Source organism: Trichosurus vulpecula, chromosome 2 (genome assembly GCF_011100635.1).
Source record: "Trichosurus vulpecula isolate mTriVul1 chromosome 2, mTriVul1.pri, whole genome shotgun sequence".
Lineage (NCBI taxonomy): Eukaryota > Metazoa > Chordata > Mammalia > Diprotodontia > Phalangeridae > Trichosurus > Trichosurus vulpecula.
In genome coordinates this window covers 119,743,407-119,761,690 of record NC_050574.1, presented here as the reverse complement: position 1 = coordinate 119,761,690, position 18,284 = coordinate 119,743,407, and the positions used below count along the sequence as shown (strand labels likewise).

The window sequence follows — 18,284 nt, the reverse complement described above, 5'->3', positions numbered from 1 at the left end:
AGACAAACTTCCTTTTTTAAACAGGGTTACTAGACTGGTGGTAGATCAGGGGAATGCTGTGGAGGTAATTTACCTAGATTTTAGTAAAGCATCTGATAAAGTCTTTCCTTCAATTCTTAAGGAAAAGATGAGATGCAGGCTTAGTCAGAGGTGTACAACACGTGGCTTGCTGTGTGTCTTGAAACAGATTCAAACACAATTGGGGAATGTTTAACAAAATGAGTAAAAATATAATAGAATGCAGATAATGTTAATAGGTGGATTTCTAAGTCAATATGCCCAGGCTTGGTGGTCCCCATTTCTACCTGAGTTTGACCTCACTGGGCTAGATAGATGATACTACAGTCAGGTCGTTTGGGAGCTGGTTTAAAGAATAGTCCTTAATGGTTCAACGTCATCTGAGAAGAAAGTCTATAAAAGCAATGATAGCATTTCATACGGTGCTTTAAGTTTTGCAAAGTACTTTAACAATATTATCTAATTGTGTCCTCACGACCATCCTGGGAAGTTACTGCTGTTATTATCCTTATTTTACAGAAAAAGAAACTGAGGCAGTTAAAGGGGCACGTAGCAAGTAAGTGTCTGAGGTCAGCTTTGAGCTCAGATCCCTCTGACTCCAGTTCTAGCTGTCTACCCCCTGTGCCACCTAGATGCCCAGTGGAGCATAACAGGGACCTATGTGGGGCCCAACATCTTTCTCACTGACTCGGGTAAAGGCATAGGTTGCATGCTTATCACATTGGCAGAGGACGTAAAATGAGGCATCACAGCTACACATTGGATGACAGAATCAGAATCCCCAGAGATCTCGGCAGGTCAGAACAATGAGCTGAACCTAATAAGGTAGAAATGAACAGAGAGAAATTTAAAGTCTCACATTCGGGCTCCAGAAAATCAGCTTGGTGAGTACAAGATGAGGCAGGCATGGCTAGAGAGCAGCAAGTCTGAAAAAGATGGAGGCTTGAACCTCCCAGGCCAATCCATATCCAGTCCTCTTGATGTTGAGAAGGTTCCAGAATGAGTGTCAAGAGATGGGCAGCTGGGTAGCTCAGTGGATACAGTGCTGCGCCTGAAGTCAGGAAGATTCATAGCTCAAATCTGACCTTAGACGCTTACTAGCTGTGTGACCCTGGGCAAGTCACTTAACCTTATTTGCCTCAGTTTCCTTATCTACAATATGAGCTGGAAATGGAAATGGCAAACCACTCCAGTATCTTTGTCAAGAAAACCCCAGATGGAGTCACAAAGAGTCAGATATGACTGATATGACCAAACAGTAACAGCCTACATGCTGCCACAAGGGGTGGTTTGTTACAGTCTGCAGAACTGCTTGGCTTGAGTATGTTTAATTAAGAAAAAGAAGGAATTTATCTTGGCTTTCTGTAAGTATAAACAATGATTTTTATGTTCTTTTTTTTTCCACTGAAGCCCTACTTCCATGCTTTCTCATGGTGTGGCTGCCATCCTAGGCTCTCTAAGAGTCTGCTAGGGCCTACAAGCTCAAGAAAGAGCTTCAAATATGGACCTGCCAATGGACTGTCTCTCTATCAAGGCTCTAGATGGCTCAGTGTGGCCACTCAGGTTGTTTGGAAACAAAGAAAATGAAAAAAAAAACCAACCCATCTACAAAGGTATAGAGGGTCTGTGCTCCATGTCAGTGGAGGGAGGAGCTACGCTGATGATTGAAGTATTGACACACGATCATCATCATCCTCATTGGCATCATTACTCACGCAGTCCTGTAGACTCCATCCGGGAGGCAGTGTTGACAGTGTCTCCAAAGAGGCAGTAGCGAGGCATGGTGAGGCCCACGACGCCTGCCACACAGGGCCCTGAAATCCCAAACCCCACCCCATGATCAGAGGAATTAGAAGCAGGAGGGACCTTATAGACCATCTTAGAGCAGCTGAGGACTAGAGAGGGCAAAGGCATGGCTAAGGTCACAAAGCTGATCAACTGCAAAGTGGGGATCTGAACCCAGGTTCTCTGACTCCAAATGTAGTGGCCCTTCCACTACATCTCATTGGCCTCCCCTGCCCCCATAGAGAGGCAGCTCAGTGATACAGTGAGGCCTGTAGTCAGGAAGACTTGAGTTCAAATTTGGCCTCAGATGCGTATTGGCTGTGTGACCCTGGGCAAATCTCTCAACCTCTGTGTGCCTCAGTTTCCCCAACCGTAAAATGAGTAATAACAGCATCTGTCTCTCAGGGCTGTTGCAAGAATCACACAAGACAATAATTTTTAAAAGACTTTAGCACAGTGCCTGGCACATAGTAGGGCTATATAAATCCTTATTCGCTTCTCCCTGGTCTCGGGATCCGGGAAGAATGCAGAGATGAGGCTAGCGTCTCCCTCCTGTTCAGCTGGTACTTGGGGCAGGGGGAGTTATCATTTGGAGGCTAAACAAGGACCATGGCCTTGGCATTCCGACCAGCCCATGCCTTCTACACCTAGTCTCCTTATTGGATGTTCAGCACTGGCTGCTTCCTCCCTCCCCTCCTTTCCAACCCTGTGCCCCTTCTCCCACTCTGACCACTTGGGGGACTCAGCAGTGCCGGGAATAGCTGCCCCTCTGAAACACAGGCTGGATTGATTTGAAGTTAGGAGAATTAGGCTGAAATTTCAGATCTGATATTTACTAAGTATGAGCTAGGTGTGATGCTGGGCTAGTCACTTAATTTGGGGGGCTACCATTTTCTCTTCTGTAAATTGTTAAATGTTCCAGAGAAAGCCTCAAGGCAGTGGGAAAAGCATTGAAGATGGATCCGGGAAACATGGGTCAGAATCCAGACACTGAGCCTTCCTGGCTGTGCGGCCTTGGGCCAGGTGACCTTTCTGAACCTTATTTTAAAATTAATAAAATAAAATACCTACACTTACATAGTGTTTTAAGGTTTGCAAAGTGCTTTACAAACATTATCTCATTTGATCCTTGCAACAACCCTGGGAGGGAGGTGCTATTACTATCTTCATTTTATAGTTGGGTAAACTGAGGCAGAGATTTAATGGTTTATCCAGAGACACATAGCCAGAAAGTGTCTGAGGCAGGTTTTGATCTCCAGAACCCATGGGATATGCTTCAACATCTTGTTACCTCATCTGTCAAAGGAGAAAAACCATCTTTATACAAAACACCTCACAAATGGTTTGATAAACTGGATAGAACTCTAGGCTGGGAGCCAGGAAGGTCTGAGTTCAAATCCAGCCTCAGACACTAACTGTGTGACCCAAGACATTTAACCTGTGTCTCAGTTTCCCCATCTGTAAAATGGAGATAATAGCAGCACCCACCTCCCAAGGCTGTTGTGAGGAGCAAAAGAGATATTTGTAAAGTGTTTAGTATAGTTCTTGGCACATAGTAGGCACTTAATAAATATTTATTTCTTTCCTTCTTTATCTCCCCCCACCCAAGGCTCCCACAATATGTCCCACTCACAGCTCAGGGTACACAGTCCTAGGACTGGACACTCCTGTGCCCATAGGCTGGGACCACCAGCACCCACTTACCTGAGTGCAGGCCAGCCCGGATGCGGATGGGTACCTCGGGCACATGCCTCATGTGGAAGTCCCCCACGGAGCTGAGGATGTCCAGTGCCAGATTGGCGATTTCAGCTGCATGCCGGGTGCCATTCCGCCTAGGCAGCCCCGAGGCCACCATATAGGCATCGCCAATGGTCTCCACCTGCACGACAGTCAGGGCATCACTTCTAAGAGTCGGCTCAGGAGGGAGCATGCCTCCCTCCTTCATCCTGCTCCTTCTTTACCCTACAGCTTAAGGACACCTCCTCCAGGAAGCCCACCCAAAGAGCTGGACTCAATTTCCTGGTCCATCCCTGACCCTGCCTGCCCCCACAGATGTGGGAGACCAGCATTGTTAGAGAAATTACAGATGTCCCACTTCCCATTGTTTGGCTGATGGTGTTTTCCAGTTTCATCTTTTTCATGAAGCACTGACTCTTCATTATCAGGCCCACATAAATTTCCTTTCTTGCTTTCATCCTTTGTTTTTAAAGAGGACCAATGACACCACGGGTGATGTCTGGACTGTGCATGAATTGGATTGAAGAGAAGCAGAGCTTCACAAAGTCATCAGCTTCACTCTCTCTTCCCGAGTCATCAAAGCCCAGTGGCAGGACAAAAGTCAGGATGACTGGAACGGCCCAGGATGCAGTGGGTGACCTTGGTGTCTTTGGCGTCTCACCAAGCTCCGAGCTCTTCACAGCACCTGCTTCAGCCACCTTCGTGGTCATTGGAATAGATTGTTCTCATCTGCCCATCCTGCCTGGGGAAGTCTTCACATGCTTGGGGAAGACACTAACCAAAGGTAACTAACCAATGGGTCTGAGGCCTGTCAGTTGCCCCTAACCTGAGTTAGCAAATCTGCCAAGACAGTTTGCCAAGGTGTGGCTGCTGTGCATGCTACAATTCCTTCACCTTGGGTGAAGGGGCACACCCAAGATAGGTGAGCAGCCTTGAAAAGGGCTCAACAAGCCCTCACACCAGAGGGCTGGTCCTTCCTGAGCACGCATGCAACACACCTTCATCTGTACAGTACGTAGAATGGCAGGGTGGTACTAAGAATGGTCAAGCTATTTCCAAGGATGGAATACTTGAAAGAGGAGGTATACCATAATGAATAGAAGACTTGGGTTCAAATTCTGCCCATGATGCTAGCGGTATGGCCATGGACATAGCTCTGTGCCCCTTATTATTGTGGTTCAGTTGTTTTTAGTTGTTTTGGTCGTGTCTGGCTCTTCATGACCACCTTAGGGGTTTTCCTGGCAAAGATGTTGGACTGGTTTGCCATTTCCTTCTCCAGCTCATTTTACAGATGAGGAAACTGAGGCAAACAGGTTTAAGTAACTTACCCAGGGTCACACAACTAGTACTCATTTGGGGTCGGATTCAAATTCAGGACTTCCTAACTCCAGGCCCAGAATTCTACTTAGCTGTCCCAATATGACTTTTAATCTCTCTGAGACTCAGTTTCCTCATCTGTAAAATGAGGAAGTTGGACTTGAAGGCTTCTAAGGTCTCTTCCACCTCTAAATCTATGAGCCTATGGGTTTTTTTTTTAAATTCTAGACCTTCGATTTCATTGGTGTAGGAAATTCCTGGTGAAGAAACATAATCTACCAATGCAGAACGATACCTCGTCTGCTTGGGTGGCTAGGTGGCGCCATAGTGTGTAGAGCGCTGGGCCTATGGTCAGAAAGACTCCTTTCCCTGAGTTCAAATCCAGTCTCAGACATTTGCTAGCTATATGGCCCTGGGTGAGCCGCTTGCTTGCCTCAGTTTCCTCATCTGTAAAATGGGTTGGAGAAGGAAATGGAAAACCCCTCCAGTATCTTTGCCGAGAAAACCCCAAACAGGGTCACAAAGGATGAGACACAATTGAAACAACCGAATGACCTTATCGTCTCAGAGAAGCAGTTTGGTCGGTAAGCTCAGTAGATGGAGCTCTGGGCCTAACATCTGGAAGACCTGAGTTCAAATGTGGCTTTAGACGCATACTAGCTGTGTGACCCTGGGCAAGTCACTTAACCCCTGTCTCCGTGTCTTCACCTAAAAAATGAGGCACCTGCCTCCCAGGGTTTCATGATGATGAGATGAAATTATATATATATATATATATATATATATATATATATATATATATATATATGTATATGTATATGTATATATGTATATATACACATATATATACACACATATATGTGTGTGTGTGTATGTATGTATATACATATGTGTGTGTGTGTCTGTGTGTGTGTGTGTATGTTAGCTATCATTATTACCCGAGTTCAAATCTTACCTCAGACACTAGCTGTGTTACAGCGGGCAAGTCGCGTAATCTCCATTAGCCTCAGTTTTCCAATCTGTAAAATGGGTGTAAGAACAGCTCCTCCCTCCCAAGGTTGTTTCGAGGATGAAATAAGATAATAATTATAAAGTTCTTAGCACAGTTCCGTCACACAACCACACAGCAGGAACTTAATAAATGCTCGTTCCCTTTTTTATTCTTCCTTCCTAGAGAGTTCCCTAGGGGCACTGAAAGGTTAGGTCACTTGCCCAGGCTCCCAGGGTCAGTATGTGTCAGAGGTAGCTTTAAATCCAAGTCTTCTTGACTATAAGGCCATTTCTCTCTCCACTTTACCGCGTGCTTCTCCATTGAATCTTAGAAATCAGAGAACATTAGAATCAGTCATGGAAATTCAGAATAAAACAGTTGGAGAACCAAGCCTGTCCCTGAAGAAGACATGATGCCCCTCCTGCCCTCCTTTACAGAGGTGGGGGACTCTGAATGCAGACTATTTAACATATACTGTCACACTCGGCTGATTGATCACTGAGTTTTGCTGACCCACTTTTCCCCCTCTTTTTTATTTTATATTGCAAGGGATAGGGCCTCTGGGTAGGTGAAGAGGGAGTCATATTTGGAAATGAAGGTGACATAAAAATAAAAGTTACTAATGATTTTTTAAAAGCCACAGAATCTAGGAGTTGAAAATACTAGTATTTTTGATGCTTAGAATCACAGAAACACGAGATCCAAGAATGTTAGTGCTAGCAGGGACCATGGAGGTCATTTGGCGGAACTTCACTCTTGGCGCAAAAATTCCCATTATTACATTCATCGAGCCTCAGCTCAAGCGTTTCCAGTGAAGCCAACAGCTCACAGCTTCCCGAGGTACCTCATTCTATTGTTGAACAGCTGTGGTAGAAAATTCTTTCTTCTATTAAATTGAAATCTGCCTCCATGGAATTTCTACTCTTTGTGCCTGATTCTGCCCTTTGAGGCCAAGCCGAACAATTTTAATCTCTCTCCTCTGTGATGACAGCCGTCATGTCTACCCACCTTCAGCCCCGCCTCCTTGCCTCCCTTCCCCCCCAAAAAACCTTCTATAGTTCAGTCACTTCTCTGGATATATTCCAATTTGTCGATGTCCCAAGCAGTCAGCGTTTGCCGGAGCAGGCTTGCCCAGGGGTCTTTGTGGTACTATCTCTGTTTTCCATTAGCATCCCTTGAGGCATCTCAAGAGGGCTGGGGATTGTGATTCTTAGCTGGTGTCTAGCAAGAGACTCCCGGCTCTTAACTTTCACCTTCAACTACTTTGAAGTCAGGCTTGACTCACTCCTTTCACTAAATGATTTGAGAAACAAGAATGCACATGACTGCTGCCCAGGAACGTTGTGGTTCCCCACATTCTCACTGCTGGGAGGGTGAGACTCAGCCACTTTGGTTTAATGGAAAGAACTCCAGACTTTGCGTCAGAAATACCAAGTTCTAACACAAAGCTGTGTGACCTTGAGCAGGTTACTTTCTCTCCCTGGTCCTGAGCTTCCTCTATAAAAATGAAACGGTCAGAATGGATGATCTCTAATGTCCGTTCCAGCTGTGACATCCTCTGTTTTCAAGCCCTTCAAGCCATGACATATTCTGTTCTTTGTTCTAAAGACTCTTCCAACCATGACATCCTCTGTTCCAAAACCCCTTTATCCTCTGTTCTTTGTGTTATAAAGTCCTTTCTGGCTGCGACATTCTTCTTTTCTAAAGTCCCCTCCTGTCATGACATTCTCTGTTCTAAAGTCCCCTCCAGCTGATCATTCTCTGTTCCATGTTCTGAAGTCCTCCCAGTGATAACAGGCTATCTCCTTTCTACTCCAGTATAAGAATCCGCCACCTTCCACCCTTCATTGAAGGTTTTCCAGTGAAACCTAGATGACCACGTGTCAGGTAGGCTGGAGAAAGCGTTTTTGTTCAGGTTCATAAAGCCCATTTTGTCTCTACCATTGTATATGTTTTCACTTCCTGTATAGAGTCTGGGTGACCTTTGAGATCCCCAACTCCCAATCAATTGATCAGTCAATAAACATTTACTAAGCACCTACTATGTACTAGACAGTGTATTAAGTGCCGGGGATACAAAAAGGGACAAAAGGCAGTCCCTGCCCTCACAGAGTTTACAATTTAATGGGGGAGGCAACATGCAAACAAATACATACAAAGCAAGGTATATACAGGATAACTAGGAAATAATTAACAGACGGAAGGCACCGGAATTAATAGGGGTTGGGAAATGGTTCTTCCTTTTTACTCTTCCAACTCTGAGATTAGAATCCCTGTACTACCCACAGGATTGTGGTGAGAATCAGTTAAAAGAGTGACATATAAAGTACATTGGAGCCAAAACATGCAATTTTAACATTGCAACTAACCAGCTGCATGACCTTGGTCAAGTTGCTTCATCTGTCTGAGACTCAGTTTCTTCTCCTATAAAACTATCTATTTCCCAGAACTGTTTAGAGGAGTGTTTGTAAATCTTAAAATGCCATAAAAGTAGAAGCTTGCGGTCGGTATTACGCATTATGATAACAATGGTTATTAGAAATAGTAATAATTGAGAGATAAAGACAAAGGAGAAAAAGAGTGGATTATAGTGCTATAGAAAATTGACTATGCTGCTCACTGGCTATTAAATTCTGGGTGACCAGAGCCCCAATTTTATCTTGGTCATGAACATGCTGTGTGGCTCTGGCCAAGGTGTCAAGCCTCTTTGTGCTCATACACTCCATTTTGGGTCACAAATAACTCATATTCAATGGAATTAATCGTCCTTCACTATTCCACTAGAACCACTGTGAGGATTAACACATGAAAATGGTTTCCAGCCTGCTTTGCAAACAGTACCAGATAAACAGTAACAAGATCCCGATGGAGAGAAAGTCCACCCCTGAGGCATGAGCTGTGAAGAAAGGTTTCTAATGCTGGAAGGAACGGGCCTCTGGACATCTGGAAAATGGTGTGCATTCTTTGGCAGAAAGCTACGGAGTGATTGGAGAGAGATCAGAGAAGGGCAGCAGGAGGGATGATTCAGGAAAAGGGGAGATCTCTGTGTAAGGAAAGATTAACAGAAAAGGAATGAACTGACCCCAGCCCAGCACAGGGTGGGGGCAGGAATGACTCAGTACTGCATCAAAGTCTGGAGGGCATGGTTGGGGAAGTTGAGGCATGATGCGGTGTGATCCTGGGAAAGTCTTTTTTCTTCTATGGACCTCAGTGCTATCAGCTGCAAGAGGGGACAGGGAGTTCTGAGCATCTTAATCTCTAAGTCTCTTCTAACATTCTCTATTCTCTCTTCCAATGCCCAGTTTTTACTCTAACATTATATATTTAAAGATCCTTCTCCTTTCCCACCCCCCCCCAATATTCTCTGTTCTAAAGTCCCTTCCAGAACATTTTCTGTTCTAAGGTTCCTTCCAGTACTGATACTCTCTATTCTGTATTTCCTTTATGTTCTGATATTCTATGTCCTAAAGGGCCTCCCACCCCTGACATTCCATATCCTAGTATTTTTCTGTTTTAATATTCTATGCTCTAAAGTTCTTTCTGCCTCTAAAATTACATTTTTTAAAAATTTCTACCCCTGTACAAATCCATTTGGTAGAGGGGGTCATTTGAACTGTTGGATGTTTATTGCATTCAGACTCTCCACAATTCTGGTTTTTTCCACTAAAGCTCCTTCAATATCGAATAGTGGTATGGAGAGCGTCCTGAGTCCCTCCTGAAGGCTATGTTAGCATAGCATAAGGTCTGTCAGGTTCATCCAGTTTGGAAAGGCTTGGCATGCAGACCTGTGACGGCAGACGTGTACATTGGTCATCAAGGACCAGCCTCCTAAACTCCTCGAAGACTCTGGCCTGGGGATTTGCCGAGCCAGGATGAGCCCTTTTAAAGGCAACTAAAGTATGTCCTTTTGGCCATTGTAAAAGCGACCTTAGGTTGTCTTCTACTAAAGAACAGAGAGGTTGGATGCTCCATCAGCAGAGGGAGAACACATACAGATGAAACGAGAAGTCTAAAGATAGTCAAAGACGTTGCATCGTGGTTATTTGTATCTTTTCCTTCTACTAAATTGTAAGGTCCTTGAGGGCAGGGACCACATCTTACAAGCACCAGAGGAAACTGATGAATGGAGCATGTCCCAAAGAGGATGACCAGGAACATAGTGCTGTTTACCAAATAGTTGAAAGAACTGGGGGTATTTATTTAGCCTGGAGAAAAGAAGGCACAGTGCAGACACATCTGCTGTCTTCAAATATTTGAAGACCTGTCTTATGGAAGAGAGATTAGATTTATTGTGCTTGTCCATGAGAGTAGAACTAGGAAGTTACAGAGAAGCAGATGTAGGCCCTGTAAGAGGAAAGACTTTCCTATACAGAAGTGGAATCAGCTGCCTCAGGAGACAGTGGGTTCCCCCTCACTGACCATCTTCAAGAAAAGGATAGGCAGGCAATGAAGAGATGTACCATAAAGGGGATTCTTGGTCGGGTATGGATCAGGCCACACAGCTTTTGAGATTCTATAATTCTTTTTATTTGTGACTAAGGGTCTAATGGCAGCCAGGTGGTACAGTGGATAGAGTGCCAAGCCTGGAGTCAGGAAGACCTGAATTCAAATCTAGCCTCACACACTCATTAGTTGAGTGACCCTGGGCAAGTCACTTAACCCTGATTGCTTCAGTTTTCTCACCTATAAATGAGCTGGAGAAGAGAATGGCAAACCACTCCAGTATCTTTGCCAAGAAAACCCCATAACAAGTCATGAAGAGTTGAACACAACTGAAAAACTAAACAACAAGGGCCTAATGGAAATTAGGAGACAGAATAGTGTACTAGAAATACACTGGACTTGAAGAAGTCCTGGGTTAGAACCCCATCTCTGTTTCATAGTAACTATGTGACTTTCGTCAAATCTCTCTGCTTTCATTTTCTCACCTATAAAATAGAGATAATTAATATCTGTGCTATTTACTTCATGGCAAAAGCACTGTATTAGAAATACAGATGATACAGAAATACAAAAGTAGAATATATGGCTCAGGAAGGGGTGGATTCTCCCTCACTGGAGGTCTGTAAGCAGTGGCCTGGATGACCACTAGGTAGACATGTCCAGTGGGAATTGCTTTGAGGTATGATTTGGACAGTGGGGCCTGGTGGGTAGGACACTGGACTTTGAGACAGGTAGATCTAGGTTCAAATCCTGCCTCAGACACTTACTAGCTTTACCAGTCAATTATTTATTGAGCACCTTCTATGTCCCAGGCACCATACTAAGCACTGGGGATACAAAAAAAGTAATCTCTTTGGTCCCTGCTTTCAAGGAGCTCACAGTCTGGGGAGGCAACATGCAAACAACTAGGTACAAACAAGATGTAAACAGGTGAGAGAAATTATTGTTATACTATTAATCATTAATTTGTAATCCAGGCTTTTCTCTCTAATTTCTCTTTAGAGTCCCAGCTCTTGTTAAGGTCAGTCTGTCTCTGAAGGACATGACTGGTTGATGAGCTAGAAAGTGAAGAAAATCTCTAGCACATTGGGTGGACAATTTAGGGTGAGCTTTTGGGACAGCACAGACAAGCACTGCATTGGAGGGGCAGGCATGGAGGGATGGGTCACAACTTGTGTCTTTGAATTCCCGAATAGATAAGATCACAAATCCACTTGTGTATTTGAAGGGTTTTTGTAGGCATGAATACTGCCTCGTAGTTGTAGCAGTAGCAGTCAAGAGACCCGGCTTCAAATTGGGCTCTTCTGATCATTAGCTGCGTCACCCTACACAACTCGCTTCCTTTCCCTGATCCTGTTTCATCATTCATAGAACAGGCATACTAATCCTTTCGCTCCTTCTTTCCCTCACAGGGCAGCTATGAGGAAAGCACTTCGTAAACTTGAAGTACTGGAGAAATGGGTATTGTAATCTTTGTATTTCCACCATACATAGTAGGTGACAAACAAATCATTTGTTGAATTAAATCAAATAGAACTGATTGTGTGCATTTGTCTTTTAACTCACCCATATGTTCCCACCCTCCCTACCCCCAAGGCCACAGCAGTAAACATCACCCTCTGGCTTTGATAATTATTGGCTGAGTGGCAATGGGCAACTCCCTTCGTCTCAGACTCTCAGTGTTCTCATCTGTAGAGTGTGGAGAATCCTTCTTGTGCTTTCTGCCTCCTATGGCTATTTTGAAGAAAATACTTTGTAAATCTTGCTGATGATCTCCATTTAGAGATGTCCAATAGGCAGGTGGAAAATGTGAGTCTAGAGATTAGGAGAGAAGTTAGGGCTGGATAAGCAGATCTGAGAATCATTAGTAGAGAGATGATAATTAAATCCATGGGAGCTGCTGAGATCAGCAAGGGAAATAGGATAGAGAGAGAAGACAGAGATTTAGGTTTTTATTAGGGCTAATCCGCCTCGGAGGTTCAGCTCACCTTATACACGTCGTGGCTATTCAGGACAGCATCATACAGCGTGTAGAGGTCATTTAGCAGGTCCACCACCTCGATGGGCTCACTCAGAGCTGCGATGGTGGTGAAACCAACGATATCACTGAAGTAGATGGTTACCTGGTCAAAGTACTCTGGGACCACAGTGGTCCCAGCCTTCAGTGCCTCTGCCACAGACCTGGAAGAAGAAGAGAGTGAATCAAACCAAGTCCAGGGGAGAAAAGGCTTTGCTCTAAGGTAGGGTGTGAATGGTCATGGTAGTATTACAAATCCTTCCACAGCATCTTTCACACACTTGTTTCTCTTCACTGATATGGCCACTCCCCTAGTTCAGGTCCTCATTACCTCTCTCCTGGACTCTTGCAATAACCTCCTAATTGGTCTCCCTGCCTCAAACTTCTCCCCTCTCCAATCTACACCTAAGCAAACCTATGGATTAAAACACAAGACAAGACTATGTCACAATAATGCTAAAAAAATCCAATGTCTCCTTATTTATTTTTGGACAAAATACAAATACCTCCATTTGCATTTAAAGCCCTGCACATTCTAGTTCCAGCTAGCCTTTCAAGATTTGGTATACTTGCTCCCTTTCATGCACCCTGTTACAATATGCTTCCTGGTCCTCTAAGCTTTCATTCTATGTCCATCACTGTGCCTTTAAATTGGCTCATCTCTCCATGCTTAGAATGCATTCCCTCTTCACCTTAGCCTCTTAAGACTCTTTACTTACCTCTTTTGAAAGATCAACTCTGGTGTCAAGTCCTATGGGAGGTCTTTCCTAATGCCTCCAGTTACTGCTACCCCTCCCCAATTACTTTGTATATCTTTCATATTTCCAAGAGCCCATTTATTTGCATGAATCCATTTTTGTCTTTGTATACCCTGTCATAGCAACTGTGATTACCCAGTCTCTGTCTCTCTCTGTCTGTCTGTCTCTGTCTCTGTCTCTCTCCATATGAAGTCATGTAAAACCTGTTTTAACATTAGCCATATTGTGGGGTGGGGGAAGCAAGAAAAATAAAGAAAATAAAAGAAAACATGTTTCAATCTGCACTCAGTTAATCAGTTACCATTTTGGGGGTGGATAGTATTTTTCATCATGAGTACTTTGAAATTCTTGTGGATCATTGCATTGATTAGAGTGGCTAAGTCTTTTACATTTGATCATCATTACAACATTGCTGTTACTGTGTACAATGTTCTACTTCTGCTCACTTAACTTTGCATCAGCTCATATAAATCTTCCCAAGCTTTTCTGAATCCATCTCCCTTTGTCATCTCTTATAGTACAATAATATTCCATCACAATCATATACCACAACTTGTCCATATACCATCCCCTCAGTTTCCGATTCTTTGCCACCACAGAAAGAGCTACCATAAATGTTTTCGGACAAATGTATAATTTTCCTTTTTCTTTCATCTCTTTAGGGAGTATACACTTACTAGTAGTACTGCTGGATCAAAGAGTATGCACAGTTTTGTACCCCTCCAGGCATAGTTCCAAATTGTTCCCCAGAATGGTTGGACCAGTTCGCAGCTCTACCAACAGTGCATGACTATATCTACATCTCAATTTGTCATTTTCCTTTTTGTCATCTTAGCCAATCTGATGAGTATGAGGTAGTACCTCAGAGTTGTTTTAATTTACATTTCTCTAATTATTAGAGATTTAGAATGTCTTTTTTTCATGACTATTAGTAGCTTTGATATCTTCTGAAAACTGACTGTTAATATCCTTGACCTTTTATCATTTGGGGAATGGCTCTTATTTGGCTCAGCTCTCTATATATTTGAGAAATGAGACCTTAATCAGAGAAAGTGTGTTGGTAACCAAAAATGGGCTCCTTAGCACTTAGTTCAACAAGTGCCCTTGAATAGTTTGGTTTTTGTTCCCTTTGAGTAATTTATTGAGCCTTACTAGGTGCTAAGCCCCAGGCCCAAACCCCTATTAGGTGTAAAACCTATGTGGGTGTGGATCGGCAACTAAGGTGGGGCCCAAGGTGGGGCTAACTCCAGGGAGGGCCTAGTTTACATGTCTGGGAGACCAGAGGCTTTTAGACCACGTGGGTTTAAGTCAACTCTCTGTGCCGATTCTAGGTCACGTGGGTGAGTCGCATGTGTGACTCACCCCTGATGCTGAAAAAGATATAAAAACCAGGGGTTGGCTGTCTGTTCCTTGGAGCTCTCTGCCACAGCAGTGGTGGCGCATGACTCTGGGCCAGCCCTTGTTCTGAGCTCCCGGGCTGAACCTAGATGTTGGTAACTATGAATCTGTATTTGGTCTGTCTGTTGATGTTTATAATTTGTTTGTATTTTGTTCTGAAGTTCAGGGTGCTGGCTTTTTCCCCTGAACTAAGTGAATGCTGTCTGTATGCTGGATTGAGGTAAACTTTGTCAACCCTTTCACCTTGCTTTCCTTAGTTAAGCAGATCAAAAGAACCTGTGCTGTTGGCAGCTTTCTGGGTGCTGGCTGTGGGTGGATCTTACACCCCCACAGAAGCTGCTAGCTGGATTGTGGAAACAGAAACTTGCTATAAAAATTTTCCTCTAATATCCTGCTCTCCTTCTAATTTTGGCTGCATTGGTTTTGTTTGTGCAAAACCTTTTTAATTGAATATAATCAAAATTATCCAATTTGTCTCCCATTTCTTTTTTTGGTCATGAACCAGTCTACCTTTTAAGTGTAAGAAAGAATAAAATGAGAAAAGAGTGAACAAAGAACACCAATGAGATATTTTGTAAGTATAGAGATAGCCTATGGATACCCCTTCCCATGTGCATGAGAACTTGGGCAAATTGCCTCCTTTCTGAGGACTTTGTTTTTCTCATCTCAACAATAAGGGGGCTGGACTCAATGACTTACCCATTCCTCAGGCCTGGACATAGTCCCTCCTCCCCTTTGCCTCTTGGAATCTTTAGTTTTCTTCAAGGCTCACATCAAAACCCACCCAGTGCAAAAGGCTTTACCTACACATTCTGTCCCTACCCCTCCCCCCATGTTAGGCCCTTTCTTCCCTTCTTCCCTCCAAAGTTGCCCTGTTTTGTGTGTGTGTTAGATATACTCCGAGTCCCTGTTACTTAAGGATTGGTTGAAGGAACTGGGCATGTTTATCCTGGAGAAGAAAAGCCTCAGAGGGGCCATCATCATGTGTTCAAGTATCTGAAGGGTGGTCTTGTGGTGACAGACGAGACTTGTTCTGTTAGTCCCAGAAAGGAAGAGAAGAAGAAGAGGAGCTAGCATTGGTAGAGCTCTGAAGACCTGAAAAGCCTCCATACCTGCTGTGTCGTTTGGTCTCCCCACAATAATCTTGCGAAGGAGGTGCTATTTATTATCCCCATTTTACAGATGAGCAAAGAGAGTGAGTTGTCCATAGCTACTCAGCCAAGACATGTCTGAGGCAGGCTTGGAATCCAGGGCCTCCTGACTCCAAGTCTAGCACTTTATCCATCTCCTCCAAACAAGGGACAATGGGAGGAAGTGGCAAAGAGGCAGAGCTGTCCCTAAGTGGAATGGGTTACCTTAGAGAGGTGGTAGGTTCTCCCTGCTTGGAAAACTTCAAGCTGGGGCTGGATGACCCTTTGTTGGGTAAGTTAAAGAGTGAGGCTACATTTCATGTTTTGTGTGGTCATTTCAGTTGTGTTGACTCTTCCTGACCCCATTTGGGGTTTCCTTGGCAAAGATACTGGAGTGATTTGCCATTTCTTTTTCCAGCTCATTTTACAGATGAAGAAACTGAGGCAAAAAGGGTTAAGTGACTTGTCCAAGGTCATGCAACCAGGAAGTGTCTGAAGTCGGATTGGACCTCAGGTCCTCCTGACTCCAGGCCCAGCGGTCTGTGCACCATAGCACCACCTAGCTGCCTGACCCCTTTCATGTATAAGTTGCAACAGTTTGTTGCAGAGGTCCCTTCCACTCTTTAATTCTATTATTCTGTAATGTGTGCATGTCTTCTTCCCTTCTAAAATGCAAGTCCTTTGAAGGCCAAGGCGGTTTTGCTTTGTAATCCCTAACACAGCCCCTTGCACACAATAGGTGCCTAATAAATGCTTGTGCATCGTTTATCTTGCTCTTCAGTGTCAGAGCTTACATGAGGGAAGCCAGGTTTCCTGATTCTAAGTCTAGTGCTTTTTCCTCCATCCTGTCACCTCCTAAGAGCTCCTGTGGCTTCCCAGGACAAGACCCCCAGGAGCACTCTAGAGGTGTATTTGGGAGTTAGGAAGCTTGGTTCTGAATCTTCATTTTGCCACGTATTAGCCATGTGACCACAAACTCTCCAAGGTCATTTTTCTTTTGCTCATCTGTAGAATGAATACAATATGTGCACTACCTGCCTCACTCAGAGTAGATGGGAGGAGAGTACTTTGGAAACATTAAGGCAAACAGAAGAAAGCTATTTAATTTATTTTGGTTGTCGTTCAACCATTTTTCAGTTGTGTCTGAGTCTTTGTGATCCCATTTGGAGTTTCTTGGCAAAGACACTGAAGTGGTTTGTCATTTCCTTCTCCAACTCATCTTGCAGACAAGGGAACTGAGGCAAACTGGATTAAATGACTTGTTCAGGGTCACACAGCTAGTAAGTGTCTGAGGGCAGATTTGAATTCAGAAAGATGCATCTTCCTGACTCCAGGCCCAGTGCTCTATCCACTACAGCGACCCCTAGCTGCCCCATTTAATTTACAGAAGCTGTGATCAGTAATAATAACAGATTTGCCTAGAACAGGGGTGGGGAACTTGCAGCCTCGAGGCCACATGTGGCTTCTAGGTCCTTGGATGCGGCCTTTTGACCGAGTTCAAGTTTTACGAACAAATTCTTTTATTATGGGGATTTGTTCTGTGAAGTGTTGAGGAGCCAGAGGGCCACAATTGGCCTTGAGTCTCACCCCAAGGAAGTAACCATGGAGGGGTGGGTACCAGTCTTGTCAATTGCCAAGTGCAAAGACTTAAGCCTAGTCCTTCCTACTTACCGGGGAAGCATCTGTGAGAGCAGCTTTTCTGTCTTCTGTCTCTCCAGCTCCAGCTCTTCTGTCCTCGCCTGGACCAGGTCCTCTAGGTCATGGGAGTACTTCTCCAGCAGCCGCAGCATGGAGTCAGCCACACTGCTCTTCTTGCCTTGGTTGATGCTTTTAAACTGAAGATGGGAGGGAGATGTAGATCAGCTCCCCCTCCCAATGAAAAAGCAGGACCCCTTCCTTGGGGATGTGCTCTACAGCTTGGAGAATGCTTTACAGAGTCCCAAGGTGCTTTTCAACCAGCAGAGAATTTTGCAGCCTATGTAGCAGTGGTGTGCCATAATCATCACCATAATATTTATGGAGCATTTTAACATTTTCGAAGAGCTATCTATAAATTATCTCATTTGGTCCTTGCTATAATCCTCATATGTAGGGACTACATATATTGGAGAGACAGAGAGAGAGAAAGAGACAGAGACAGAGACGGAGACAAAGACAGAGAGAGAGAAACAAAGATGAGATAGAGACACAAAAAGGTAAAGAAAGAGACAGAGACAGAGATTATAGGGAGATACATAGATGCTGGAAGGGGCCTTAGAACATAGACTTTCAGAGCTGGGAGAGACCATAGAACACAATTTATCAGGACAGAAAGCTTCTTAGAATAAGGAATGGCAGAACTGAGAAGAACCTTAGCATACAGAGTATCAAAGCTAGAAGGGATCTTGGAACACAAGATATCAGAACTGAAAGGGACCTTAGAACACAGAATGTCAGAGCTAAGAAGGAGCTCTAGAACATAGACTGTTGGAACTGAGCAGGACCTTCAAGTTTATTTAGTATAGAGGTCCTAAATCTTTTTTTTGTCACATAACCTATTTGTCAACAGGCTTCACAAGTCTATGTAACCCTTGTCAAAATAATATTTTCAAACAAAATACATAGGAAAGATTTATATCAATCAGTCAGTCAATAAGCTCTTATTAACTGCCTACTATGTGTCAGGCACTCTGCTATGTGCTAGGGATACA

General features: G+C 44.0%; 1 protein-coding gene across 1 annotated transcript in view; it reads right to left on the bottom strand.

The window, feature by feature from the left end:
• GUCY2F (guanylate cyclase 2F, retinal) overlaps positions 1 to 18,284 on the bottom strand; it is a 56,123-nt gene that overhangs the window by 11,992 nt on the left and 25,847 nt on the right. The window contains exons 12-15 of the mRNA XM_036743925.1: positions 17,266 to 17,429; positions 12,280 to 12,472; positions 3,508 to 3,682; positions 1,734 to 1,832 (exon numbers count right to left, since the gene is read on the bottom strand). Of these exons, the coding sequence (XP_036599820.1) occupies positions 1,734 to 1,832; positions 3,508 to 3,682; positions 12,280 to 12,472; positions 17,266 to 17,429 (631 nt within the window). The remainder of the gene's footprint in view (positions 1 to 1,733; positions 1,833 to 3,507; positions 3,683 to 12,279; positions 12,473 to 17,265; positions 17,430 to 18,284) is intronic.